Source organism: Ovis canadensis, chromosome 11, assembly GCF_042477335.2.
Source record: "Ovis canadensis isolate MfBH-ARS-UI-01 breed Bighorn chromosome 11, ARS-UI_OviCan_v2, whole genome shotgun sequence".
NCBI lineage: Eukaryota > Metazoa > Chordata > Mammalia > Artiodactyla > Bovidae > Ovis > Ovis canadensis.
In genome coordinates, this window is record NC_091255.1 from 61803236 (window position 1) to 61829155 (window position 25920).

General features: G+C 59.9%; 2 protein-coding genes across 9 annotated transcripts in view; one reads left to right on the forward strand and one right to left on the reverse strand.

Moving 5' to 3' along the window:
* Positions 1-11802, forward strand: part of DNAH17 (dynein axonemal heavy chain 17) — a 97110-nt gene extending 85308 nt beyond the window's left edge. Inside the window, exons 71-80 of the mRNA XM_069541994.1 lie at positions 165-313; positions 1343-1470; positions 2986-3213; positions 3900-4091; positions 7483-7662; positions 8012-8194; positions 8800-8982; positions 9179-9322; positions 9786-10011; positions 10832-11802. Of these exons, the coding sequence (XP_069398095.1) occupies positions 165-313; positions 1343-1470; positions 2986-3213; positions 3900-4091; positions 7483-7662; positions 8012-8194; positions 8800-8982; positions 9179-9322; positions 9786-10011; positions 10832-11079 (1861 nt within the window). The 3' untranslated portion in view covers positions 11080-11802. The remainder of the gene's footprint in view (positions 1-164; positions 314-1342; positions 1471-2985; positions 3214-3899; positions 4092-7482; positions 7663-8011; positions 8195-8799; positions 8983-9178; positions 9323-9785; positions 10012-10831) is intronic.
* Positions 3634-25920, reverse strand: part of PGS1 (phosphatidylglycerophosphate synthase 1) — a 43558-nt gene continuing 21271 nt past the window's right edge. For 3 of the 8 annotated variants that reach the window (XR_011246852.1, XR_011246847.1, XR_011246853.1), the window contains exons 8-10: positions 19960-20035; positions 15343-15471; positions 3634-10924 (exon numbers count right to left, since the gene is read on the reverse strand). Coding sequence is in view for 1 of the 8 variants with exons in the window: in XM_069541995.1 (XP_069398096.1) it covers positions 15352-15471; positions 19960-20108 (269 nt within the window). In the remaining 7 variants the exon portion in view is untranslated. Of the gene's footprint in view, positions 10925-15342; positions 15472-19959; positions 21562-25920 lie in introns of all 8 variants that reach the window. The other 5 variants (XR_011246849.1, XR_011246848.1, XR_011246850.1 and 2 more) reach the window with 5 other exon arrangements.

Genomic DNA, 25920 nt, shown 5'->3' on the forward strand with positions numbered 1-25920 from the left:
ACGGGAGCCAAGGGCGCCCCAAGCAAACACCACACATGGCCTCCCTGCTTACAGGAGGCCCCGGCAGAAAATGGCTTTCTACCTAGAGACCCTTCTCTGCCTCAGAAAGTCCCCCAGGGAAACAGGCCCTCCCCTTCAGGTCTGACCAAGTGTTGTCCCCTCAGGAACTTTGTGGAGGAGAAGATGGGCAGCAAGTTCGTGGAGGGCCGGAGCGTCGAGTTCTCCAAGTCCTACGAGGAAAGCAGCCCCTCCACCCCCATCTTCTTCATCCTCTCCCCCGGGGTCGACCCCCTGAAGGACGTGGAAGCCCTGGGTAAGTGCGGCGAGCAAAAGGCAGCATCACGGGTCCAAAGCACAGAGAGAGAGCCCTCCGCTCCCAGCAGCAGGGGAAGTGCCTGACACGCAGCAAGGCCCACTGCCGGGGCCCTGTGCGCTGCTGGTGGGGCCGCGAGCGGGTGGAAAGACGGCTGGTGGAAAGGTGGTCCCTCCTAAGTCACAAGGAGAACCGCTGGACGGCCCGGCACACCCCCTCCCACTGACATTCCCAAACACACACTTCACAGGGACCGGCTCACAGCGGCCAGAAACCCACAGGTCCATCAGCTGATGAATGGCTGAGCCTCCCGAGGTGAATCCACGAAAGGCTCGGTGGAGACACAGACGCAGAGAACAGACTTAAGCCATGGGGAGAGGGGCAGAGAGGCTGAGATGTATGGACAGAGTAACATGGAAACTTGCTTTACCATACGTAAAACAGAGCGCCAGCGGGAACTTGCTGCCTGTCTCAGGAAACTCAAACAGGGGCTCTGTATCAACCCAGAGGGGTGGGATGGGGAGGGAGCTGGGAGGGGGGTTCAAAAGGCAGGGGGTATAGTATACCTATGGCTGATTCCTGTTGAGGTTTGACAGAAAACAACAAAATTCTGTAAAGCAATTATCCTTCAATAACAAAAATAAGCGCTGACCCACCCTTGCAACATGGACAGCAGAGAGAACGCTGTGCCAGAGACAAGGAGCCATGTTCCACAATTCCTTGCCTCTGAAACGTTGAATCCATAGAGGCAGAAGGCAGATTAGTGGTCCCAACGCTGGGGGGTGGGGGCAGTGGGATGGATACAGGGTCTCCTTCTCAGATGATGAAAATGTCCTGGAACCAGAGAAACGGTTGCACAGCGTTGCAAATTATGCCGTGTCCCTAATAAAGACGGCTTCCAAAGCGGTACGCGTTGACCTTGTGTCAGATTTTGAGAGGGAGGGTGTGGAACTCCAAGCTGCGGATCACGGAGCCTCTGTTTTTGTCATTCAGCCGTCCCCGTGCTTTTCCTGTTTTTCTTTCCTTCAGGGAAAAAGCTGGGATTTACCATAGACAACGGGAAACTCCATAACGTGTCCCTGGGGCAGGGACAAGAGGTGGTGGCCGAGAACGCCCTGGATGTGGCTGCGGAGAACGGACACTGGGTTATCCTGCAGGTGCGGCGGAGAGGGCGCCCGTGCCCCTGGGGGAGGGCTCCCCCGGGCCTCAGCACCTGAGGGGATTGGCCTGAAGGCCAGAAGGAGGGGATTCGCATTCACCAGCCTGGCTGGGACTCCTGCAGCCTCTGAAGGAGGGCTCGGGGCGGGAGTCTCCCACACCAAGCACGGCTCTGCCTGGTCAGCAGGTGGCCTGGGGCGTCACCACTGTCCTGGTGATGCAAGTGCGGACCCTTCAGCAGTGAGAAAGACATCCCCCCTCCTCTCCTGTGCTGGCTCGACTGCCTCTCCTTGGCCCTGCAGCCTGTCCAAGCCCCCATCCTGGTCCCCACTGGCCCCCCTGCAGGCCCTCCCCGGGTTTGGCAGACCCCGCAGCAGGGCGGACCTCAGTCTACGGGGCCTGGCCCCATGTGGGGACCCCGGGTTCAAATCCTTCTCTTAGTTCATTTTACAAAAACGATCCCCACTGCAAGTCCAGTTACCAGCCATCTGTCACCAAAGACATTACCTCACCTTCCCCACCATCCCCATGACTCATCTGTTTTGTAACTGGAAATCTGCGCCTCATAATCGCCCTTCCATTTCTCTCCTCCCACCACCCCTCTGACAACCACCTGTTTGTTCTATCTACGACTCTGTTATGTTTGTCCCTTTGTTTTCTGGATTCCACACGTAAGTGAAATCATACCCTATTTGTCTTTCTCTGTCTGACTTCTTTCACTGAAGCAGATTCTCCAGGACTGGCCACATTGTTGCAGATGGCAAAATTTCATTCTTTTTAAGGGTTGAGTAATATTCCACTGTGTGTGCGGGCATGCGTGCGTGCGTGCGTCACACATATATAGGTATACCACATCTTTTTTGATATTATCATGCACTCTGATTTTATACTTTAAATCCCATGATACATTATTGTTACACTCAAGAGAGATTTTTTAATTTACCCACATATTCACCCCACCCAGTGCTCACTGTTCCTCATGCCTCACTGTGCTTCTGTTCTGTCCACTCACCTACTGATGGGCACTTAGGTTACTTCCACACCTTGGCAGCTGTAAACAACGCTGCTGTGAACACAGGGCTGCGCGTATCTTTTGGAATCGGCGTTTTCATTTTCTTGGATAAACGTCCAGAATTGGGGTTGCTGGGTAACAACATAGTCCTACCCTTCATTCTCTGTGAGGAACCTGCAAACTGCTACCCACAGGGGCTTCGCCAATTTACAATCCCACCAACAGTGCACGAGGGTAGCCTTTTCTCCAGGTCATTGCTTTCCACCCAAGCCTCTCAAGAGGAAGGGCAGGGACCATGTAATCTCAGCCCTGATGCTGGGTGGAGGGCGGAAGGACTCACCGAGGCGGGAGGCCCTGAACTGAGCACAGCCTCGACTCGCGGGCCTCAGTCACTGGGTGAGATGACCCAGCGTGGCCAGCGCCCCGGGGAAGGGCAAACAGCAGGGTCGGGGCCTGTCCTGGGGAGGAGCGTGTGGGCGCTGAGCCCTGGTCTTGGCCGCAGAACATCCACCTGGTGGCCCGGTGGCTGAGCACCCTGGACAAGAAGCTGGAGCGGCACAGCGCCGGCAGCCACGAAGACTACCGAGTGTTCATCAGCGCCGAGCCGGCCCCCAGCCCCGAGAGCCACATCATCCCCCAGGGCATCCTGGAGAACGCCATCAAGATCACCAACGAGCCACCCACGGGCATGTACGCCAACCTGCACAAGGCCCTGGACCTCTTCACGCAGGTGAGGCGGCCTCCCTGACCCCCTGCGCGGGACCCCCCCCACGCTTTACACCGGCATTTTTCCCCACCATGACCACCCGATAGATGTCTGTCCCCGATCTGGCTTTCTGGCCCCTAGGCCTGCCACCCCCACAGAGCACTTGGCCTCCGGGTGGTGCTCGTAGGCCTGAGCGGGGAGGAGGACACAGCTTAGCTTCCAGAAGCCTCTCTGCTCAGAGCCACCCGCTTAGCAAAGACCAGTTAAAATCTCACCTGCCCAGAGAGAACTAGTGTTCAGACTCAGGGCTGGATCTGCCTTTCCCTGGGGCCACCTGCTTTCAGAAAGGCTTTGCTTCTAAAACATCCCCTCCCCCTTCACAGGTTGTTTTTGGAGAGTCTGGGGTGTGTAGACGATGAGGAAATGTTAATAATTGCACAGGAATTATATTGGGGAATATTTTATTAGGAAGAAGTATCAGTATTTGACTTGTATCCAACACTTACATGATACAGCTGCATTCAAAGCAAAGACCAGCCAGCATTCTCTACCCGACTTTACAGACCAGCGCAGAGCAGTCAGTGGCCTTAGGGCCCACCCCTATCCTCAACCCCCCTTGCACCGCCAGTGATGCAGACAGCAAAGATGGCCCTGGCCCCACCAGGGCGCCTGTGTGGACCCCACCTGACCCGGGCTGTGTCCTCCCGCAGGACACGCTGGAGATGTGCACCAAGGAGATCGAGTTCAAGTGCATCCTCTTCGCCCTGTGCTACTTCCACGCCGTGGTGGCCGAGAGGCGCAAGTTCGGGGCCCAGGGCTGGAACCGGTCGTACCCCTTCAACAACGGGGACCTCACCATCTCCATCAACGTGCTCTACAACTACCTGGAGGCCAACCCCAAGGTAAGGGCCAATCTGGTGCCCGCCCTTTCCATTGCTCTGTCTCACATTTAAGAGACATTCCCTCGGTTCCATATGCCAAAGGAAACCTGAACATGTGAGGCTCCCCGTGACCCCACCCGTCTGAGAGCACGGTTAGCACCCAGGCCATGGTCGGCCCCTCCAGCAGTCCTCAGCTGTCTGGCAGTTTTTATGACTCCACGAGGGTCAGCATCTTTGGGAAGCCGCTCACCCTGCACCTGAACAGGGATTCCCCCAGAAAGGCCAGCCTCCTGGGCAGTGGAAGCCAACGAAGGGTCTCGGGGGCTGCAGGCCTCCCTGGTCAGTATCTGGAGGCAGAACGCAGGATCAGAGGGCAGGCCAAAAAAAAAAAAAATCCCTGGAGACACAGAGTGCTTCCTTTCGTCCTTGCTGAAAATGGAGACAAACGTGTGAGGCGCTATGAAAGCCGCCGTGAGGGCTGCAGAGAGGCAGCTCAGCCAGGAACTCTGGCCGGAGGGCCCCGGCTGGCCTGTCTGTGGCCCAGAGAGGGGACTTGCGGGCGTGGGCCTGAGGTGGGGTGAGGCCACATGTGAGCCCCAAAGCGAGGCGGCTATGGCCTTGGGAACTGAGAGCCGCCTGGCCTCCGGCCTACCGCGCTCCTCTCGGGATCTCCCACGTGGAGTGGGGCCCTGGCACAGGACCCGTCTCTGTGAGCCCCCACCAGGAGGCGGCAGAAGGGGACTCCATAAACCCTGGGCTCCTCCACACTCCTGCACAGCAGCACCTTCCTACACTGACTGCGGAGGACGTTCCGCTGGCCCACGAGGCTCCCAGGGAACCCAGACTGCTAGGCCCAATGCCTGAGGGGCGAGACACCAGCCCCAAGGATGTCTGAAGGCCTGAGGCTCAGAGCACCCCCTCCAAGCTCTAGGGGCTAGGAGACAAGAGGTGGAGAATACCCCCCGCCCATCGTAAGAAAGCTGAGGCGCACTGGGAAGAGGGGAGACCTGGGCCGGCTGTCCTCAGGCCCTGGAGGAAGCAGACCTCCCAGGACGGCCGCCACCCAAGCCTGAGCCTGGAATGTTGTTTGCTCTGTTCCTGGCAAAACACCCAACCCCAGAGAAAGCAGGAGGGCAGACCGGGCGAAGTCGGCCCTCCTCGGGGAAGGGGACGGTGGTCTCCGTCTGCAGGTGCTGGTGAGGGTCGGGGTCACTTCACTGGCGACAGGGTCCGAGCTGCACGCCAGCGGCACATCTCAGGACACTCACACAAGCAAACAGACGCAAGACGACGTGAAGGAAGAGCTGCATCGTCACAGCAGCTTCGCCAGAGGTGTTCGCTCCGGGAGACTCGAGTGGGGGAGCAGTGGCGCTGGGAGCTAGGAGCCCGTAACATTTACGCTGAAGCTTCCCTCGTGACACACGGAACCTGAGTAAGAAACCGCTTCAGGACACACACCGTGTGCTCCCGTGACTGCCGGCGTGAGGGACGCTCAGCATCCCACTCAGCAGCGTGTGCTCAGGCCTGGGCCCCGGGCCTGCAAGGCCCAACCTTCCCTCATCCCAGCCCGTGGCCTCAGGGAGACAACATTGAGCAAACACCTGCGATGGGGTCACCTGCCGCCCACGGCCCATCCGTCCTCCCAACTCTGAGAAAGCCAACCCGGACTCTAAGGACAAGGCCTGGCAACTCGTCTCTGAGCTCCAGGGACTCCATCCGGCAGGTGGGCACACAGCACCCGCCCCCGGGGGTCAGTCCCACCGCCCCGCCGACCCTGCGGGGAAGGGCCGTCCTGCCAAGAAGCCGTTTGCGGGGACCAGGGAGGCAGAGAGTGGGGTGTACCCAACCCCATGTGGCAGGAGAAACAGAGGCGGTCCCCGAAGCAAATACACAGAATGCAGAGAGAGCAGCTCAGCACATACTCAAGATAACCAAGCAGAGAGAAAGAGTGAGTCACAGGTGACAACGAAGCGGAGATCAGTGTCCAAGTCAAGGTTCGTCAGAGCACACCAGACGACTGGTAAGTTCTTGGGACTTCCCTGGAGGCCCAGCAGTTAGGACTCCACGCTCTCACCCCCGACGGGCTGGGCTTGATTCCTGGCTGGGGAACGAAGATTCCCACATATTGTGCGACTCGGCCCTCCAAAAAAAGTCAACAAGTTCTTATTCAATTAACTATAACTTGTCTGTTCTTGGCAGCCAGCTGCCATCCAGGCAGGGCACTGCAGGAGCTACATCCATGCCCAACTTGCCCTTAAGGAGTTGCAATCCTCAGAGAAAATCAAGTGTGTGCAGTGAGGCCCCAGGCCGTGCGGCACAACGTGATGCACAGCACGTCTCAACAGAGGGGCACAAGACACTCTGGGTTTCCAAAGCTTGGTGCAAAACAAAAAAAAAGTTCACAGTTTTGGTGCTGAGTGCCTGCAAGAACAATCTTTCCACTTAAGTGGCTGCTGGAAAATCTGAAGTCTCGTTTGTGGCATCCCCACGTGGCTCTCATTGCTGGACAGCGCTCTGCAGGAGGAGCAGCTACACGCTGGGACGAGGGGCGGGGAGGGGACGGGTTCCCAGCATTGTTCGGGGTAGGGGGGATCTGCAACCAAGTGGCTTCAGAGGAGCGCAGTCGTGGCACTTGGTGGCTGAAGAAGTGGCACCCCAGGCCAAGGGCACAGCGTGGAAGCGGGGGCAGAGCCGAGGGTAGTGAGAGCGGCCGAGTGTGGGATGCGTGCAGAGACCTGGCCACCAGTGGGGGGACACTTGTGTGTGCGGCCTGGTTTGGTCGGGTTCCCTCAGGGCAGAATCGGGCTTTGGGGTCGGGGAGAGGGTACTTGCTGGAGCTGGCTCTGCTACAGAGCCCTCAGGGGCTCACGTGGGCAAGGCTACTGGAGTATGCATGGGACCAGGGCCCTGTGGGTGGGGTCAGCGACTAGACTGTGAAGACCAGAAGAACTGGACTGTATGGCCAAAAAGATCGCCGGTACCCCAGAGCCAACACTCTGTCCAAGGAGTTACTGCTCGTTGGAGATGGCGGTGAAGGGAGAGGTCCCAGGCGGCTCCCAGTTCCATCCCCACGTGGGGGAATAAACTGAGGGAGGGACAGGCAGACTGCGGGGGTGGGGTGGGCCTGCAGGGACTCAGTGCCGGTGCTAGGGACTCACATCAAGGGAGAGCGTGGAGGAGGGGTGGGCACAGGGCCAGGGAGACGGGGTGGAGGCTGGAGAGCCCCTCGTGGGAAGAGGGTCGAGGAGGGGCTGATCCCATTCAGCTGCTGGCTGGAGTCAGAGGGGAGGCAGGGCCAGCCCTGGGCCTGGTGACCGAGGGTAGCGGGTAACCCTGCAGAACGGGTGGGGAGAAGGGGCAAGGGTGACATGAGGGCCTGGCAGGCCCCCTGATGGCAGCCGTCCCCTCAAAGGTGCCCTGGGACGACCTCCGCTACCTCTTCGGGGAGATCATGTACGGCGGCCACATCACCGACGACTGGGACCGCCGGCTCTGCAGGACCTACCTGGCGGAGTACATCCGGGTGGAGATGCTGGAGGGGGAGATCCTGCTGGCCCCGGGCTTTCAGATCCCCCCCAACCTGGACTACAAGGTGAGAGGAGCACCCTCCAGGGATGGGGAAACACGGGCGCCCTCTGGGAGTCAGAGCGACAAGGGAGTGCTGGCCCACAGGCTCCCTGGTGAGGGCCTCCGTCACCGACCTTATGGACAGACGCTCCAGGAGGAAGCCAGCGGGCAGAAACCAGAAAGAGGGTTTAAGAGGCAGTCCTCCATGGAGCAGGAGGGGAAACACCCTGTCTGCGGTGGGGGGCAGCCCCAACAGGGAGTCAGCCCAGAGGGCAAGGGGTGGACGGAAGGTTCTGGGAAGCGAGGCTTCATGCAAGGACGACGCAGGCTCCAGCTCGCACAGCTCTCCCTGCTCACCCAACCCCCTTTTACAGGGCTACCACGAATACATCGACGAGAACCTGCCCCCCGAGAGCCCCTACCTGTACGGCCTGCACCCCAACGCGGAGATCGGCTTCCTGACGGTCACCTCGGAGAAGCTGTTCCGCACCGTCCTGGAGATGCAGCCCAAGGAGACAGACTCGGGGGCTGGCACCGGGGTCTCCCGCGAGGAGAAGGTGGGCGTCTGACCCCCGCCCAGCAGGGGGCCTGCCAGCTGGCTGCTGCAGCCCCAAACTAAGCACTGAGCGCCGAGCTAGAGAGCGCCATCCCCACACGATGCCTCCCTCCCAAGGCTCCCAATGGCCCTGGCCCTGCCCCGCGAGCACGGGGAAGTCGAGATTCTTGACTGGAGCGGAGCCTCGGTGCTATGAAACCCCACGACCTTTTCTCCAATGACTGACCAGAGGTCTACGGGTGGGCAGTGGTGTAAGGGTCCACCACGGGGGCCACCCACTGAGAGGGTGTGACGAGCACGTCCCCACAGACAGCTCCCACCAAGGACAGGGTCACGACCCCACGACCACCAGGTGACCTGATGGGGGAGGGAGGCAGTGCCTTCAGGACGTCTGAAGGCGCCGGGTAGAGCGGTCACGCTCCCGAGGGCACAGCCAGGTGGCCTTGACGATGAGACTGAGGTCCCCCTCCCTAATGGAGCCCGGGGCTGCACCCCCATGATCCTCTTTTCCTGGCAACTCCGCCTGCCTCACTCCTGGGCTTGGAGGTGAACGTCGGGGCAGTGCCCTGGCCTGGCACTGGAGCAGGGCTGGGGCCTGGCTTCCAGGTGAAGGCCGTGCTAGACGAGATCCTGGAGAAGATTCCGGAGACGTTCAACATGGCCGAGATTATGGCCAAAGCTGCCGAGAAGACCCCCTACGTGGTGGTCGCCTTCCAGGAATGCGAGAGGATGAACATCCTGACCAACGAAATGCGGCGCTCGCTGAAGGAGCTGAACCTGGGGCTGAAGGTCAGAACGGGGCGGCAGGACCCGGGGCGGGACCTAGATGCGGGCTGACCGCCCTCGGCCACTGGCCAAAGAGCCTGAGGCCACTGAGCCGCACCGCCGAGGTCCCTGGGCTGGAGAAGTGGCACCTCAGGGCCAGTAACGCCTGGGTCTGTGTCACTGCTGAGTGTCCCAGCAGCCCCGTCTGTGTGTCCCCCAGGGGGAACTGACCATCACAACCGACATGGAGGACCTGTCCACAGCCCTGTTCTATGACACCGTGCCCGACTCCTGGGTGGCCCGGGCCTACCCCTCCATGATGGGCCTGGCGGCCTGGTACGCTGACCTGCTGCTCCGCATCAGGGTAAGGACAGGCTTCCAGGGAGCCGCTGGGCGCTCAGCAAACCCGTCCCCAGGGCCTGAAGAGCCAGGCTGGGGAGCAGGAGTGTGCAGAGGCCCCCGCTGGCCCGGCCTCAGTCAGAGCAGGGCCAAAAGCGCCTGGGCCACACCTCAGGGAGACAGGCCTCAGAGTGCAGGCACTTCCCCTCGAAGGAAGCCCAGGGTGAGCTCGAGGTGGCAGCTCCCGTAGCCAGAGATGCAGAGGCCCTCCCAGCAGGTCCAAGAGGCTCCAGAAACTCCCGTCGGGGCGGCCACCTCCTGGGGAACCCGGGACGGGAGCAGCAGCCTTTCAGACCCGAGCGTCTGACACTGAGCGCCCCCACCCAGACAGCGAGAGGGCACCCTGGGCAGGCGGCCAGGCCCCACCGCCCACGTCAGTGGTGCGGGGGCGGGGCAGCTCCAGCTCAGCCCCGTCCCCGCCCCTCCAGGAGCTCGAGGCCTGGACCACGGACTTTGCGCTGCCCACCACCGTGTGGCTGGCTGGCTTCTTCAACCCCCAGTCTTTCCTCACTGCCATCATGCAGTCCATGGCCAGGAAGAACGAGTGGCCGCTGGACAAGATGTGTCTGTCCGTGGAGGTGACCAAGAAGAACCGGGAGGACATGACTGCGCCCCCCCGGGAGGGCTCCTACGTCTACGGGCTCTTCATGGAAGGTAGCTGGCGCTGGTGGCACAGGGCCCTGGAGCCTGGGACAGGTGTACCTTCTGAGGGCAGAGAGCCAGAAGCCCGCCCCACCCCAGACCCAAGGGCATGGCGGCCTGGCCCTCCTCGGAGCCCCGTGCAAGGCCATCACAGGGCCAGGTCCCAGGGGCCGCGGGGGGCTCAAGGCTGGGGCTCAAGGCTGGCACTCACTCAGTCCCCACCCCGTCCTGCACCAAGTGAGGCTGGACAGGACCGCTGAGTTGAGCGCCAGCCCCTCCCCCGCAACAGATGTCACCCCCGTACCTAGGGGGGTGTCGGGGCCCCGCCCACACCCCCGAGATAAGCACAGCAGCCGACGTTCTCCGTGTTTATTGTGGAATTACAGGAAATCTCAGCGTCATTAAATAGGGTGAGTAGAAATAGGTCTGGTTCAAGGCAACAACAGTTCTATGTGCGTATACACATTTACACTGCGCGTGGACAGGACAGACGCCACAGGGGGAGGGGAGCGGGGAGCTTTAATTGGTCACTTTAGCTGGAGTTAGTTTCCTGCCCCTGAAATCAAGAAGGCTGACACATGAGGCTCTGAAAACACCACAAATGTAAACAATGGAGGCCAGGGCTTCAGGGCTGAGCCGTCCCTCCAACGTTCGCAGCGAGACGCCCCCCACCACATCCTCTGCTCGCAGCCCCACGTGTGGCGATCCCGGTGCCAGTCTGGCCCCGGCACATCTCTGCAGGCCCCGCCCCTCCCTCACTGCCAGCGCGACAGACGGGAACCAGTCACCTCACCATGGACTACCCTGACCCTCAGGCGTGCCGTCCCTGCAGGAGCTCGCTGGGACATCCAGACCGGAGTCATCGCCGAAGCGCGGCTGAAAGAGCTGACGCCAGCCATGCCGGTCATCTTCATCAAGGCCATCCCTGTGGACCGCATGGAGACCAAGAACATCTATGAGTGTCCCGTGTACAAAACGCGCATTCGCGGTCCCACCTACGTCTGGACCTTTAACCTGAAGACCAAGGAGAAGGCAGCGAAGTGGATCCTAGCAGCTGTGGCGCTGCTCCTCCAGGTCTAGCTGGAGAGAGGCCCACGCTGCCCTGGGCCAGGTCCTGACTGCAACTTCAGACTCACAGTTGGGATCCCAGTCTTGCAACTGTCTTTTATTCTCACAGGAACTGATGGCTGCTTTTTGTTCTCCTAAGTAATTGAGGCACTTCATAAGCACATCTGGACTCATCAGAGAGGGGGTGGATAGGATTAAAACAATGAAGCTACTGAGCCAGGCTTGTCTGATTCACTTGAGCTGGCCTTCAGCTCGGCGCCTGATGGCCACCAGGGGCCTGGCACAGGCCTGGGGGTGAGGCCCCGATTCCCAGCAGCCGGAGGAACATCCCAGGAACCAAACCCCCAAAGCCTGACTTCCTACTGGGGCTGCTGGCTTAATCTTCCCCCACCAGTGGCCTGGAGGGTTAGAGCTGGAGGCAGTCACACCCTTGGGCCTGATGCTACATGTAAACACCCACCACTAAGGGGCCAGGGAGTTCTGTTCCTGTATAAACAGGAGCTGCCACCTCCACAGGCACTGTCCCCTAAAGCATTCTTGCTTCTCTGAAGGAAGGAAACCTCCCTCGGTTATGGTAATGCCTCCTCCCTGCCCCAGAAATCTGAAAAACAAACTGCTTCCAAAGAGGGGCCATTTCCATGCACCTCAAGTACTTCCCTGTCAACTGCCTACTTTCTGAGATTGCTGGGAACCGGAGGGACCACTTTGAACACAATAAACCTGCTCAGTTCTGGGCAGCGTCTTCGTTGTCTTTCAGCTCCCGCCCTCCTCCCCAACAGTTCTCACTTACTGCCACCAAAACAGACTTTAAAGCAAAGCCTATAATAGACAAGGGCATCATATAATAAAGGGATCAATACAAGAAGATGTAACCCTCATTACAGAAGCACCTGAACATATAAAGCAAATGTTAACGCATGCAAAGGGAGAAACGGACTTCCACACCCATTTAGAACAACGAACAGATCACCCAGAAAAATCAGAAGGGAACAGTTGTCTCAAATGACACATCAGGCCAGCTGGACTCTCTAGATAACTAGCGCACATTCCATCCAAAAACAATGCACATTCTTTTCAAGTGCACGTGGAACGTTCACCAGGAGGCATCACGTGCTAGGAAGATCAGAAAATAACGGAGACAACGAAAATAAAAACACAACTTTCCAACATCTGTGGGATAAAGCAAAACCAGTTCTAAGACTTCCAGGAGACCCCAGTAATACAGGCCTACCTCAAGAAATAAGAGAAATTTCACACAACCTAACCCACCCACCATCTAGGAATCAAAATCAGAAAATGAAGGACAGACACCCGAGTCAGCAGAAGAGGGCTGGCTACTCAGCGGCCAAGAAACCCTGGGGTGAGTGTGTCCTCGGGCACTGCAACCCGGGCTGAGCATGGCAGTGGGCACCAGGAAGGCCAGGGCCCCCAGCCCCCCTGTGCTTCTGGCACAGGAGACAAGGTTCAGGAAAGGTGCCCCCCCACGCCCTCCACACACAGCCTTGCCCACAAGCCAGCAGGGAAGGGACGAGAGGTGGCCCGTCTCATCGCACCCTGAGCTCCAAGGGGCACAGGTGGCCGCCCTGGTGCTGCTCCTGGAGCTGCCCCGGGAAGGCTCCTGTCTGATGGCTGGGGGACAGTGTCCCTATCGGCAGCCCGAATGACCTCAGCAGGACCAAGAGCACCAAGGCCCAGACCTGCCTGACTGCGTGGCCGCACCAACGCACATAGTTCAGAAAAGCAGCTGGGCTGCCCTTAAGGCTACTCCAGGGGATGGGTGCAGACAGAATGAGAAGGAGACAAGGAAGGCACCGAGCAGGGCCCACAAACTCCAGATAACAGACTCCGGCAGGGGGCAGCTCATGAGCTGGACCCTCAGTGTCTCCTGGCTTAAAAGCAGAGTAAAGGAACCTGCCCCCCCAACCCCACACTCCCCGCGCCAAAGGATATCTGCCCTCGTTTTCTAAGTTCACCTTGATTCTGAAGTTTTGTAAAAACCTTTTGCCAAGGATTCCCATCCAATCCATGGGTGAAGAAGCAGTCCTTGAAGGCCCACCTCTGAGGCCAGTGATCTGCATCCTGGGTCTGGTGGGGCTGAGCCGGAGAAGGAAAAGTGTCCCTCAAATCCTCCTTCCCTGGGACCTGGAGGGTCCACGCCCCTTCGGAAGCAGAGGTTCTGGCCAGAGTCTGGATGCCGGGCAGCCGCCTCTGCTGGCCAGGAGGGGTCACTGTAGCCCTTGGTGTCCAGGCTGGAGGGACAGGAGAGCTACCACTCTGCCTAGAGAACATAGGACTGCTAGTGGCCACCACGCAACTCATCCTAATCCCTGGTGATAATCACAGAATGGGGAGGTTTTCCAATTTTGCCTCCAGAGCCTGAAATAAAACAGTCATTCATTCCACACCACACACAGCGGGTCGGCAAAATTCTCTCCGTACTGTGTGAGACGATGCACCTTGGAGCCGCAATCCAGTCTCGGAAACAGAGACTGGGACGAGCGCTGCGCTGCACCTGAAAGCGCAGCAGCCCAGCAGCAGCCCCGGGGGAGAGGGGAGGGGCCCAGGCTGGGCGAGCCCCCGCCCCCAGGACAGTCCTGAAGGCAGGCAGCAGCCACAAGGCAAGCAGGCTGCCTATCACTCAAGCCCGGAGTGGCACAGGCTCGCTCTGGGCCCACAGCCCCTGCAAGAATGCGAACGCTGTTTACCAAAAGCCTCCCTCCAAACAGAAACCCAGTGCCCGGCGCATTCCCCTGGCTCCCACCTCTGATCCTCCACAGGACGATTCAACAGCTGGCTTGAAGTCAGCGTTAACTGATGTGCCGCTGCTCTGGGCAGCATGGCCGTGGCCGCGGCTCCACCCCACTCCCCAACCTGTCTGGGCCGGGGGCGGGGCCAGGGCCGCTCCAGGCTCAGATGGGGTGCCCCAGCCCCGGAGCCCAGCCTCCCAGGACCGCGCGCGAACGTGACCATCGGAGGCCCTCTGCAGGGAGACACGCAGGTCTGGAATCCTGTTTGTCTCCCCTCACCCCCAACTCCCCGCCACCGCCCCGCCCCTGCCAGGGGTGAGGGCCAAGCCTGGGGCCAGGAGGCCTCCTCTCTGGACCTGAAGCACCAGTCCTCTCTTCAAGCACCTGAAGGTGTGCAGAGCGGGCCACGCCGGGCTGGGAGGTTTTAGAAATCTGCCCCCGCAGACCCCAGGGGCAGGGGAGGAGCACCCCGGGTAGAGAGAAACAGCAGCAGATAGAAGAGGCAGCTTGGGGGAAAGGAAAGCAGCTGCATCTTGGCCTTCCAGTATTTTTTTACTCTCTGAATTTTTGTGTTATCTGAATAAAGTATAAAGTAAAACGTTGAGAAAAAAATGAACTGAGAAAATACAACCTTTTAAAGTGAGACTGAGGAGAGAACCGTGGTCCCAGGACACACACGGGGCACACACGGGCCCCGCTCGGCCGCTCAAACCTCCACCCTGTGCTCCTGCCTGCTCGCTCTCCTTCCCCCACGAGCCCCTCCGCCTGGCTGGACCAGTGGAGTCCGCACCAGCACGTCCCACCCCGAGACTGATCCGCCTGGGGCCAGGTCAGGGTCTAAAGGGATCTGAGCCCAGAGGGTCACACAGGAGGGATCCTAACCCAGAGGGTCACTCAGGAGAGACCCCGCCCCTGGCGGCAGCCCTGGGGGCCGTCCTTCGAGGCTCCTGTCCCCGTGGGACACAGCTGGTGGCCCGGGGCCTCGGGGCTCTCGGCAGGCTCCTGGGTGGGCACAGCAAGTCCCGCCACCAGTCACCAAGACCACCGCGTGTCCGCAGGCGCACGCCAGGAGTGTCGGGGAGACGGAGTCACAGCCTGTCTGAGGCTCCGTCCACCCTGCACGGCCCAGGCAGCAAGCCTGGGTGCCTCCACCATGAGTGCTGCCCCTCCGCCCCCGCTGACTCCAGAACCCCGTGCTCCGCGACAGACAGTAGGCACAGAATCTACCCCGGTGTCCGGCGGCCATGAGGCCCTGGCCCCAAGGCCGCCTCCGGCCCCCACATATAGGCGAGCATAGGCACATCCCACCACGCTGACCCCACCACGGCCCTCGGACCCGAAGGAGGGTGAAAGGGCTGCCTCATTAGCACCAGGCTTCCAAGCCTTCGATAACCACCCATGACCCCAAACACACACCCCTGGGCAGGTAACCAAGGACGGATCAGAGCGCCCCCAAGTCCCTGCGAGAGGCCCCAGGATCCCAGCTGGAGAGGACCACCCGTGGCCCCTAGTGACCCCAGGTCAGTACCTGCCATCCTCAGAAGAAGTTCTTGATCAGCGGAGTCACCATCTTCACCCACAGCTTCACCTGCCGGCTCGGCTGCTCAAAGGTGGCAGAGGACACCACACCTGCCCTGCGGTAGAGCTGCTCCTGCTCCTGGGCAAGAGGGACAACCAGGAGTCACAGGGAGGCTCCAGGACCAGCCACTCAGTCTGCCGGGCCTGGGGCTCCGCAGGGGCCCTGGCACAGGTCATCCCTGTGAAACATCCCTGAGGAAAGCTAGGAAGCCAGGGTGTCTACAGTTTTAAGATTGAAATGCGTGGGGGACTGGCAATTTATCGCTGAAGGAATTCACCTGGTGGAGGAAATACTTAAAAGTGTACCCTCAATAAATGAGGCAGTGCAATTAAAATAATGAAGGTCCTTTTTTAAACGAGACATGGTTTTTCTTCTCTCAAGCTGGCACAAAGTTGTAACGTCATCAGTCCCTGCTGACTAAGGCCGAGGGAACAGGCATTCCTGGACACAGCTGATGGAAAGCAGGGGGCCAGGTCCCCGCCTGGAGAGCAACTTGGCAAAAGGTTATCGAAAGCTTTGAAAAGCTCCGCTTGCAAGAGTTTATCCCAAGAATATAACTATGCAGTAAGATTTCTGTATATGCACATTTATCATGCCAACATTTATGACAGAGAAAACCTGGAAAGCACCTAAATGTCTAACAACCAGCTAATTAGGCATAACAGACCATAGGACATGCCAGCGTTCACCATGAGCTAACCACGCCCGGGAGAAACACGGACCTAACGATATGGGGAGGCACACTGCAGCCTGAGTACAAGGCACTGGCGGGGCATTAACTCACACAACACAGCCCTAACGCCATTAAAGAGAGAAAACCAAGTGACGCTCTCCATAAGCCCACAGACCAAGACTGCCTAGGAACGATCGAAACAATTTCAGTGACTCTCTGGGTGAAGGGTCAGCGTCTTCTAATTTTCCTTCATTTTTAAAGTGAACGAACATTACTTTCCTATTTAAAATCGAGTTTAAAAAAGCTGACGTAAGTCTTGTCTTACATGGTGTTTGAGAAGAGGACTGCACTGGTGGCCCAGCAGCTAAGAATCCACTTGCCAGTGCAGGGGCCGTGGGTTCAACCCCTGGTCTGGGAGGATCCTGCGTGCCGTGCGGCAGCGAGGCCCACGCCCTGGAACCTGTGCTCCGCAACGAGAGCAGGCACGGCAGCAGAGAGCAGCCCCCGCTCTGCACACCACAGAAAGCCCGCACCCAGCACGATGACCCAGCAGCCAACAATGAATGAATGAATTAAAAAATCTTTGAGAGGAAAAACTGCCTCTCTTTTAAAACATGACATCCTCGAAGCTTTCCCAAGGCAGAGGCAGCAGTCAGGAGCTGTGACTTCCCTCTCCGAGCCTCGCGTCCCTTCATCTGTGAAACCCTGACTACCCCATGCCCCGGTGAGGCTCCCTCAGCACTGGCTGTGCCAACACTCCAACCACGTTGGCACCAGAAGCCCCAAGGGGGTGCCGGGGTGCCGCCCCCCGACCCGCTGGGGGCCGGGAACGGAAGCCGTGTCCCTGGCCAACCCCTGTGACCCAGTGAGGACGGGGGGGGGAGGGGGGGACACGGCGCCCTCAGAACATGACAGCCTGTCCGCAGCTCTTCCCGTCAAGGGCTGGGGAAATCTAGTGCCCGACTCCACGTCTTCCTACACAGCGTGCGTGCTCACTCCCTTGTGAGCTGGGCCGGGGTCCCTGGTGCTTCGCGTCCGAGCCGACTGTGCCGCCCACTGACCGCGGCTGGACGAGCCTGTCGGAGGAGCCGGCCTTGGTCTCCAGGGGCTGCTTTGCGGCGGTCTCCACAGACCCGGCTCCAGCTTTATGTTTTTCCAATGAATATGCAGCCAAGATCTCAATTAAATTACCAGAAACACTTAAGTTTCCTCACAGCCTCCGCACGGGGAAGGAGAAGGAAGTCAGCTGCTCGGGGTCACGATGCTGTTCAAGAGAGGCTTCCCTAGGTCACCAGTGGGGAACCGTGCTCCCCGAACAAAACCAGGAAGCTTTCAGTTTTTACTGTACGTACTAAGTGAAGGGAAGGACTGTGGACTTGAATGAAAATATCTCCCCACTCCTGTGCTCAGGGAGACACGGACAGGGCCCTTCCCTGGGACCCCAGGAGGACTCCAGAGGCGGCTTCTGATGGCAGGGCCCTGGGCAGCGGGATTTTAGGGACTTTCTGGGCTCTGGGGAGGTTGTACGGCTGGGCAGTCCCAGGATCGGGCCTCACAGGGGCCTCTCCAAAGGGTGGCTGTTGTCCCGGTATGTAAGTGCATAGGTGGGGTTATCCAGAAATGCCTTTCTGCATGTTAAAGGCACAGAGGTGAGCATGCCTCTAAAGAATGAAAGGGTTGCAGTGGCACGGACTGCCACCCTCCCAACAAAAGCCCTTGGGACGCAGGTTTGGGAAGAAAAATAAAGTATCCCAAATATGTCATTTGGGGAAGCAGCTCCTGACCACAAGCAGCCCAACTTTTCTCAAGATTCAGGATGTGGGTTCAGCCCCCCTACTCAGGGAGCAGGGGGAGAGCGGCTAGCACCAGGACTCTGGGCACAGACTTGCTCCCCCAAATCAGCCCAGGCCCAGAGCCCTGGTCCTGGGGCCAGGCGCACCCTGACCCCTCTACGTCTGGGAAACCCAGCTCTCAGCAGCGAGGCCAAGGTCCAGGAGATGCCGCTGCTCCTCTCGCCCCAGCGCCCTGAGGCCAGCCGGCCCCTGCTGGAACCTCAGCGGGCATTTGCTGGAAGCCTGACCATAGCATCTATGATCTGCTGAGCAGATCAGAGTCTCCCACTGGCCGCCCAGAGCCCGACCGCTGCCACTTCCCCTCGGCCCCGGTGAGGCCCTTCCCGGCACCAGGGCCCCGCTCAGGCACTGACAAGATTCCCAGATCGCAGGAGGCAGATCCCGGGGAACCAGGCAGTTACCATTTCCTCGTCCATCAACAAAGGCTCCAAGGATTTCGCAATAGTAATTCCCAAACACAAGAATAAAGGCTTAACATAGCCCCTGCACTTCTGAGGGCTGGCCTCCAGAGGGGTTATCTACGCTCCCATGACTCAGGAGGGAAGCTGGCACCTCCCCTGGAGAGGCTTTGTCGTAAAGGTCATAAATTCACGAACCCAAAGGATCACCTAGGCTTCACGTGCACAGGTGCTGTGCTTACGTTCCCCAAGGTCCACCAGCACTGCTCCAGGCGATCAAACACAAAGACACACGTAGAAGCAGGGAGGATTCATCTGCACTCATTCTTGACTTTAAACGGAAAGACCACCATCGTGCAAGGAGGCTGAGACCGCTGCCCCTCTGGGTACCAGAGCTGTGCTCCTGACCCCAGGAGCCCAACGTTCTTCCCGCCCACCCCGCACCCAACCGTGGGCCCCTAGCGGCTGACAGCAGGGGCTGGGGGGTCCCGCGCCCCGTGACTGACTCTCCAGCCCCAGCTCGGGAGAAAGGCCTGCAGTCCTGTGAGCCACTCGGGGGAGTCTCTTCCCAGGGGAGTGGGAGGTCCTCGCTGGACCACACAACATGCCCGCCAAGCCAAGCCAGACCGAGACCAAGCAAGCGCATTAGGTTCTCTCTTAGGACCACCCCTCCCCCGCCCCCTCGCTCTCAAAAATGCCTGCCTCCCCCTCTCACAGCTGCAAGAAAAGAAATCCTATTACAAGTCTGACAAAAACAACGGAAAAATTCCAAGACACCTTGGAAACAGGCCTGCCCTACCCCACCGCCATCCCCTGACACAGGCAGGTGGCAGGCAGCACACCAGCCTCCATAGGGCCCTGCCCACCACCAGCCCCTACAAACGCACCACGCGGGGACCCCCGCTCCCGGCCAGGCACACCTCCAAGCAGTCCCTCCACCACCACCTGCAGAGTCAATCCCAAACCAGATCACTACCCAGTGAACCAATCTGAAGGAAAACAAATAGAATCCAAGTTCTCAGCGCAAAAGGATCGTCGTGCTGACTCGAGGGCACAGCCGTCTGGGACCAGGACAGTCCGAGCCCCCACCACGGCGCAGCTCCAAACAAACCACCTCTGTCTGCACGACCTCTGAGGCCATTCTAAGGGTTGGCTCTTTTTTCCGGCTTCTGTCTCCACTTGCAGAGACTCTGGCTCCCCAGGTGCCCCTTCCGCCTGGGTGGCAACCCCACCTCCTGCCTCTCCCTCCCCAGACTCTGAAGCACCTCTAGGGGAGAGTCGTCATCAGAATGACCCAGGCCACCCAAAGCTGCTCCCTAACAGACCCTGGCTCCTACCCCAGGAGCTGATCCGCCGTCTCAGAAGAGGTTGGGACCAGGGCCATACTCACATCCCTGTGAGAACAAAGCGTTCTCTGCCCACGTAGGGAAAGACCATGCCTCCGATATGTGGGGGAGAGCACCCGCCAGGGAAGGGCAGGCCCCAGGTGCAGGCAGAGGGGTGCAGTAGGCCTCCCTCGGGACCGGCCAGCGGCATACGCTAGAGGACCCCGGTTCTTTCCCACCCTTGGGCCCCAGCAGGAGGCAGCCCCCAGGAACCAGGCACCTGACTATGCCCCCACCACCTCGCAGCCCCAACCAACCTGGTGAAACTGCTGCTGCAGGGCCCGGCTCTCCGTTACGATGGCGATCTGGGCCTCCAGGTCCCGGTGAACCGACCTGTACCCAAAATTAGGAGAGCCAATCAGCGTGAGACAGGGCAGGCTGCTCCCTGCCAGGTACAGCCAGAGGCCTGCAGGGAGAAGGAAACGTGCAGACAGGAAGTGAGCACGGCCGCCACCACAGCCTCTCCGCGCCGCGCTGACCTGGGGGAAAAGCAGGGCCACGGAGTCCCAGGAGCAAGGCCGGGGGATCCCGGGACAAGGGGACGGGCTCCCCTGGAGGATGGGCTCCTCCAGGGGCCGCTCTTGGCCCCGTGTGCTGACCTGGGGGAGAAGCAGCCCCGTGGGGTCCCGGGAGCAAGGCCGCGGGGACGGGCTCCCGGGGGCCAGGTCGGCCCAGCCCAGGCTGCCACGGGAGGCGCAGGCACAGTAGGGTCTGCAGGGTGCCCACGGCGGCCCTTTCCGGTGTACAGCGTGGCCCGCAGGGTGAGAAGCGGGCTTCTCCGGTGAGACCCGTGCTCAGGCTCTGTTCTCTCCCCCACCCTACCCCCTAACACTACTGGACACACCCGTCACCCCTCCCAGACAGCGCGGGGCCTTTATTCCCCGCTCTCCACGCTGCCTCAGCCACGTCCTGGCCACCGTCCTGCCTCCCTGTCCTTCCACAGGCCCAGAGGGCAGGAGGCCCAGCAGAGCTCAGGTCACACCTGCTGCTCATTGAACAGGCCAGCTGAGCCCTAGGCTGGGGAGCAGCTACCCTTTCACCTGAGCCTGCAGAGAGGGTGACACCTGACTGGGTTTAAGAACAGGTCAGCTGGCCAAGCAGCCCAAAGGCACCTGCCCTTCCTCCTAGTCCCCCAGCCCCTGCCAGAGCAGAGCGGGGACGAGCCCTGCGTACTTCCCCCAGAGGAGCTCCCGGGGCCCTCAAGTCACAGCTCGGGACGTCTGGGCTCCCCTGGGGTTCTGTCCCAGGTGGTGAGGGTGGAGCCTGGGTCTGACTGAGTGGCGAGGGTCCCTGCCGCGGGAGCAGCAGCCCACATGCAAGCCGCCAAAGAGGCAGGGGGCACCGACGGGAGAGCCCGCGTGGGTGAGCTGCGCCCACGTGCAGGTGAGCTGCGCCCACGTGCAGGTGAGCTGCGCCCACGTGCAGGTGAGCTGCGCCCACGTGCAGGTGAGCTGCGCCCACGTGCAGGTGAGCTGCGCCCACGTGCAGGTGAGCTGCGCCCACGTGCAGGTGAGCTGCGCCCACGTGCAGGTGAGCCGGCCCCGGGCCCCTCCCTCGCGCCTGCTGCCGACTGCGGAGAAGCCCACCAGAGCGCCCCAAGTCCGCCTGCTGGGGGCTCTGGGGCTCCAGGCCAGAAGGGCAACATCCACTGGAGGCCGGTACAGCGCAGAACCTGGAGGCCCTGTGTGTTTCAGTCCTAGCCCAGAGAATGCGGTTCCCCCCTCTTTCCTTTCGCTAGAAAATGAGCCAGTTAACACCAGAGACAGAGGAAGGCAGAGCACGTGTGAGCAGCCACAAGGGGACAGCTCCTCCCTCGGCCTGGGAACACGCCGTCTTCTGGTAACACCTCGGCCACAGCTCTGTAATGACAGCCGTGGATTCTCTCAGAACCCTAGACGTCATCTGAGATGGACAACACGCAGATCCCCTGCTCTGCATTCCACCCCCTCCCTCAATCCCAGGCCCCATCAGAACTACTTCTGCTCCCCACACCTAACCTCTCCAGGACACCTGCAGCCCCAGACTCCCGTCCTCCTACGGGGCACCAGGCCTGCCCTCTAGCTTTCCCTCCACGCTGCACCAAGAACGCCCAGCCTGGAACACCCAGGGGGGCCGCCTGAGTCCTGGGGCTCCTTTGCAGGCTGCCTGGTGCAGGGCCAGCCTCCTCACGCCCTCTCAACACCATGGGTCTCTCTGCTGACAGGACCCTTCTGAAGGGCCCACAGGCACACACAAGCACCACGAGTGAATCAACGTGTGATACACACCAAGCTCCTAAAATAGAAGGCCATTTCCTAATTCTCACTCAGAACAAGAGCATTTCCAAGAACATCTTGGGTAAGAGATGACGACGCTCAGCTGCCTGTTCCTGTAATATGCCTGCCACCCCCCAACACACACACACTCACGCAGGGGCCACATCAAAGCCACGAGCTTGCCCATTTGTCTCGCTCAACCGACTGCACCCCGCCCCACTGGGCCGCTGCATGTGAGCAAGCACGCGGCTCACCTGACCACACGTCCAGACCCCGGGGGTGGGCAGGCCGGCCCCAGCGCCCTGCGCCAGAGGCCCTGTCCTCTGCAGGCAAAGCTCCCCACCTGCCCGAGGCTCAGCCTGACCGCCCCAGCTCTCCTTAAGGCTGGAGCGGGGCGGGACAGGCGAGATCTCCACCGGCGGCTACTATTTCCACTATTCTGTTTTCTTCTTCTTTAATTTTCGGCTGCTCCACGCAGCTCTGTGAGACTGTAGCTCTCCACCCAGGGGCTGAACTCGTGCCACCCGCAGTGGAAGTGCAGCGTCTTGGCCACTAGACTGCTAGCGGAGTCCCTGCTCCAGCCCTTCTGATGCCAAGAGCAGCCCCGTAAAGACGCTGGGTCTGCTCGGTGCTGCCTGTCCAGCTGTTCGGAGAGCGGACAGTGAGAGCCAGGACAGGGAGGCCCCGCCTGCACGGGTGACATATGGCAAGGCTGAGGAGGGCCACTTGCCACCCGGCTGAGGCCCCTGGACCCAGGTCTGTGGGGAAGGTTAGAGGGGCCTGGTCTGGCATGCCCTCAGTTGTAACATTTGCCTAAGCAGGGACCGCTCCCTCGCACGGCAGTCTACAGGTCGGCCACCAGAGGCGGACGGCCCAACTCGGCCTGGCCCACAGCTCCCCCGCAGGACCACTGCTTCTCAACGAGTTTTCATCATGGACCCCTGAAAGGAGCTTTTCAACCCCGCTTAAGGTGAAGACTGTTTTTTTCAGCACTCCCCTGGAGAGCCCGTCTCCAGCCTGTGGGGCGCTGTCCCTCCGGCTGGTCACGTGTGACACACACCTTTCTCATCCTTCCTCTGCCCTCTGCCACCTCTGCCTCCTCCAGGTGAGTGCTTGGATTAGAGAGAGCGCACCTTTAACCTACTAACCACTCTGGGAAGGCCTGCTATCACCCCGCCAACTTCCCCGGCAGTCTCATCTGCACAATCTTTCTCCATCAAAAAGAAAACAGAAAGACCGTGAATGGTGAGACGCCACCGTTGGTGCGTCGTGATGGAGCAGGGCTAGTGCAGTGAAGAAGTCAGGGGGACACCACACGGAGCCCCCGGCAGCCCAGGACAGGGGAGCCGCTATGAACAAGAGCCCTTCTAGACTGACGCTCGCCAAGTTAGGGGCTCTTAGGCTATGGGTCTGTGCCCTGAGGACAGCTGGGAAACGTGCATGCGGGGAGGTGAAATCGAGAGGCCCTCTTGAGCTCCTGACCATCTGAAGCTCCGGCCAGACCTGCGCTGCCACTCAGGATGTCAGGGTGAGGACACAGAGGGTGAGCCTGCTGGGCAGGACTCGCTGTCAGGAAACCCAGCGCTCCCAGCCCAGCCATAAACTTGTTATCAAGCCCCAGGTCCTCATCCTGGGGCTGACCTTCAGGCCCAACCCCTCCATCCCACATTCCCAGAACCTCTGATCAGGGATAGATTCTGCAACAGGAATGACAGTGCGGGAGGGGAGAAAGTGCTGGGGAGGGCCGGCGGGGTGGGGGCGGGGTCAGTGCTGAACTTTAGCACCGCCGCCCAGGACAGCAGGTCTCACTGCAAAGGGAGCGTGCCACGCACGAGTACAAGGTGACGACTCTGAGGCCGACGCCTTCCACTGCCTCCCAGCTCTGCACCTAGACCTGCTTGAAGGAGGGGGACTGCGTGCACCGGCGGTCCCTTCGCAGGCCCAGCATCCTCCTCCAGGGGAGCCCAGTGGCCCCAGGCTCCCGCAGCCCTTGCTCACCCTGGGCTCCGAGCCCCTTCCCACCTCGGTGCCCAGCCTCCAACACCCCAGCCGTGGTCTTGGGGCTCCCTCCGCCCAGACCTCTCCTGCCCAGGGTCTCCGCTCAGCGTCACCTTCTCAGAGAGGCTCTCCCCGGCCATCTAACAGGCCCATGTGAGTCTGGAGTCCCCTCCTGCCCTCGTCTTCAGTCCTTCCTGAGATGTGACGCTGGATTTGGATGCATTCACCTGCTTACTATCTGCCTCCCCATGGACTGGACACCCTCTGAGGTCAGAGGCGCCCTGCCTGCTGTGCCCTGAATGCCGCCTGGCACACGCAGGCTCCCCATAAACACCTGTGTGAACAAAGTAAGTAGAATGAGGATAATAAGGCTTCTTCCAACAGTTGATTAAGTATAAAAAGGCAAAAGGCTTTGAGGTTCTAGAGCAGGAGCACACGAACATTTCAGGTCAGAGGCCTTGAGGAGCTCCCCAGAAAACCTCAAAATCCAGCACCTGCCACCTCTCCCCCCACAATACTCTGCAATGAATTTCAAAAGGTTCTCAGATCCCTGTAAAAACCACAGGGGACACAAACGTCACAGAACTACCCTCAGATGGACAAGCATCACCTGCTCTGTGGCCAGAACAGCCGAGACACCACAGGAGGCAGGAGGCTGGTGCCAGCTCGGTCTCAGGTGAGCGGCACAGCCCCCGGGCACACCTGCTTTCCCTGAGTGAGAGCCGCCCCACATGTGCCCGGCACACAGGGTGGAGCTGCCCCCATTCTCGCTGCAGGTTCACCCCGGGCGCCGTGCCAAGCGGCCTATCGGGAAGGCAGTAAAAATAGTGACAGTTCTCACAATCATTAACAGACGCCTCTGTCAGCAGGAGCCAGCAATCTCTTAATCCGGGCCCTGCCCCGCCCTCGCCACACACGTTGCGCTGCTGTTCCTGCTGTTGTTCACATTGCCTCCAGATGAAATCACATCTCAGCAGCAGGCAGAGCCCACACCCCCCAGCACGGACGTGGCCCTGGCTCTAGCACCAAATCCCATGACACCACACACAGCACCTCTCAGGCCCACTCGTCCCCACGGGGCAGAAAGCTAAGGTGTGAGAACTACGCCTGACGCTCCTCACAATCTCTCGGACGTCCCTGAGGCTGCTGCCTGTCCAAGACCTAAAGCGAGGAGTTCGCTGGCACAAGTAGGCACAGCACTTACAACCGCTGACAGCAACCTCCCTGGTGGTCCAGTGACTAAGGCTCCGCGCTCCCAATGCAGGGGGCCTGGGTTCAATCACTGATCAGGGAACTAGATCGTGCCTGCTGCAACTAAAGAGCCCACATAAAACACTGAGACTCAGGACAGCCAAATAAATAAAAACTTCTAAAAGAGAAGAGCTGCCAGCTGATGGACACTGAAGGGGGACCTCTACCCTGCCCATACCCCCAAAACTCCTGGGGTCAAGAAGATGCCAGTGAGACTTCCAGCCTCAGTGTCGCCTTCACTGACCCCCAGAGAGAGCAGAAATGGAGCTACAGGGGACAAGGACGCCTCTTCTCACCAAGGCATCCTCCACCCCCACGCACACAGCGTTCTGGCCACAGTCGCGGGGGCCCCAATCCTCCCGCACAGACCACCCAGTCATTTCACAGACCCTCAAGCGCATGCACGCCACTGTTCCCTCCTGAGTGAGATCCAGAGCCATCGCCCCAGTGGACACGGAAGCGGAACCAGGCCCTCCACTCCTGCCAAAGGTAAATGTGGGCTGAGAACCACGCTTCAGGAGAGACCCCCAGCCTGGGAACGTCCGCACCACATCTTGTTTACCCAGGCTCTCCCTGACATACGGAACAGACGTCCTGTGCAAGACTCCAAATAAAAACTAACCACATAAACCCACACTGCCACAGAGGTCTCTAGCACATGGCTTTAAAAAGTGGAAGGTCCCTCCAGTTCTTTGAAGCAACTCAACTTGTTAA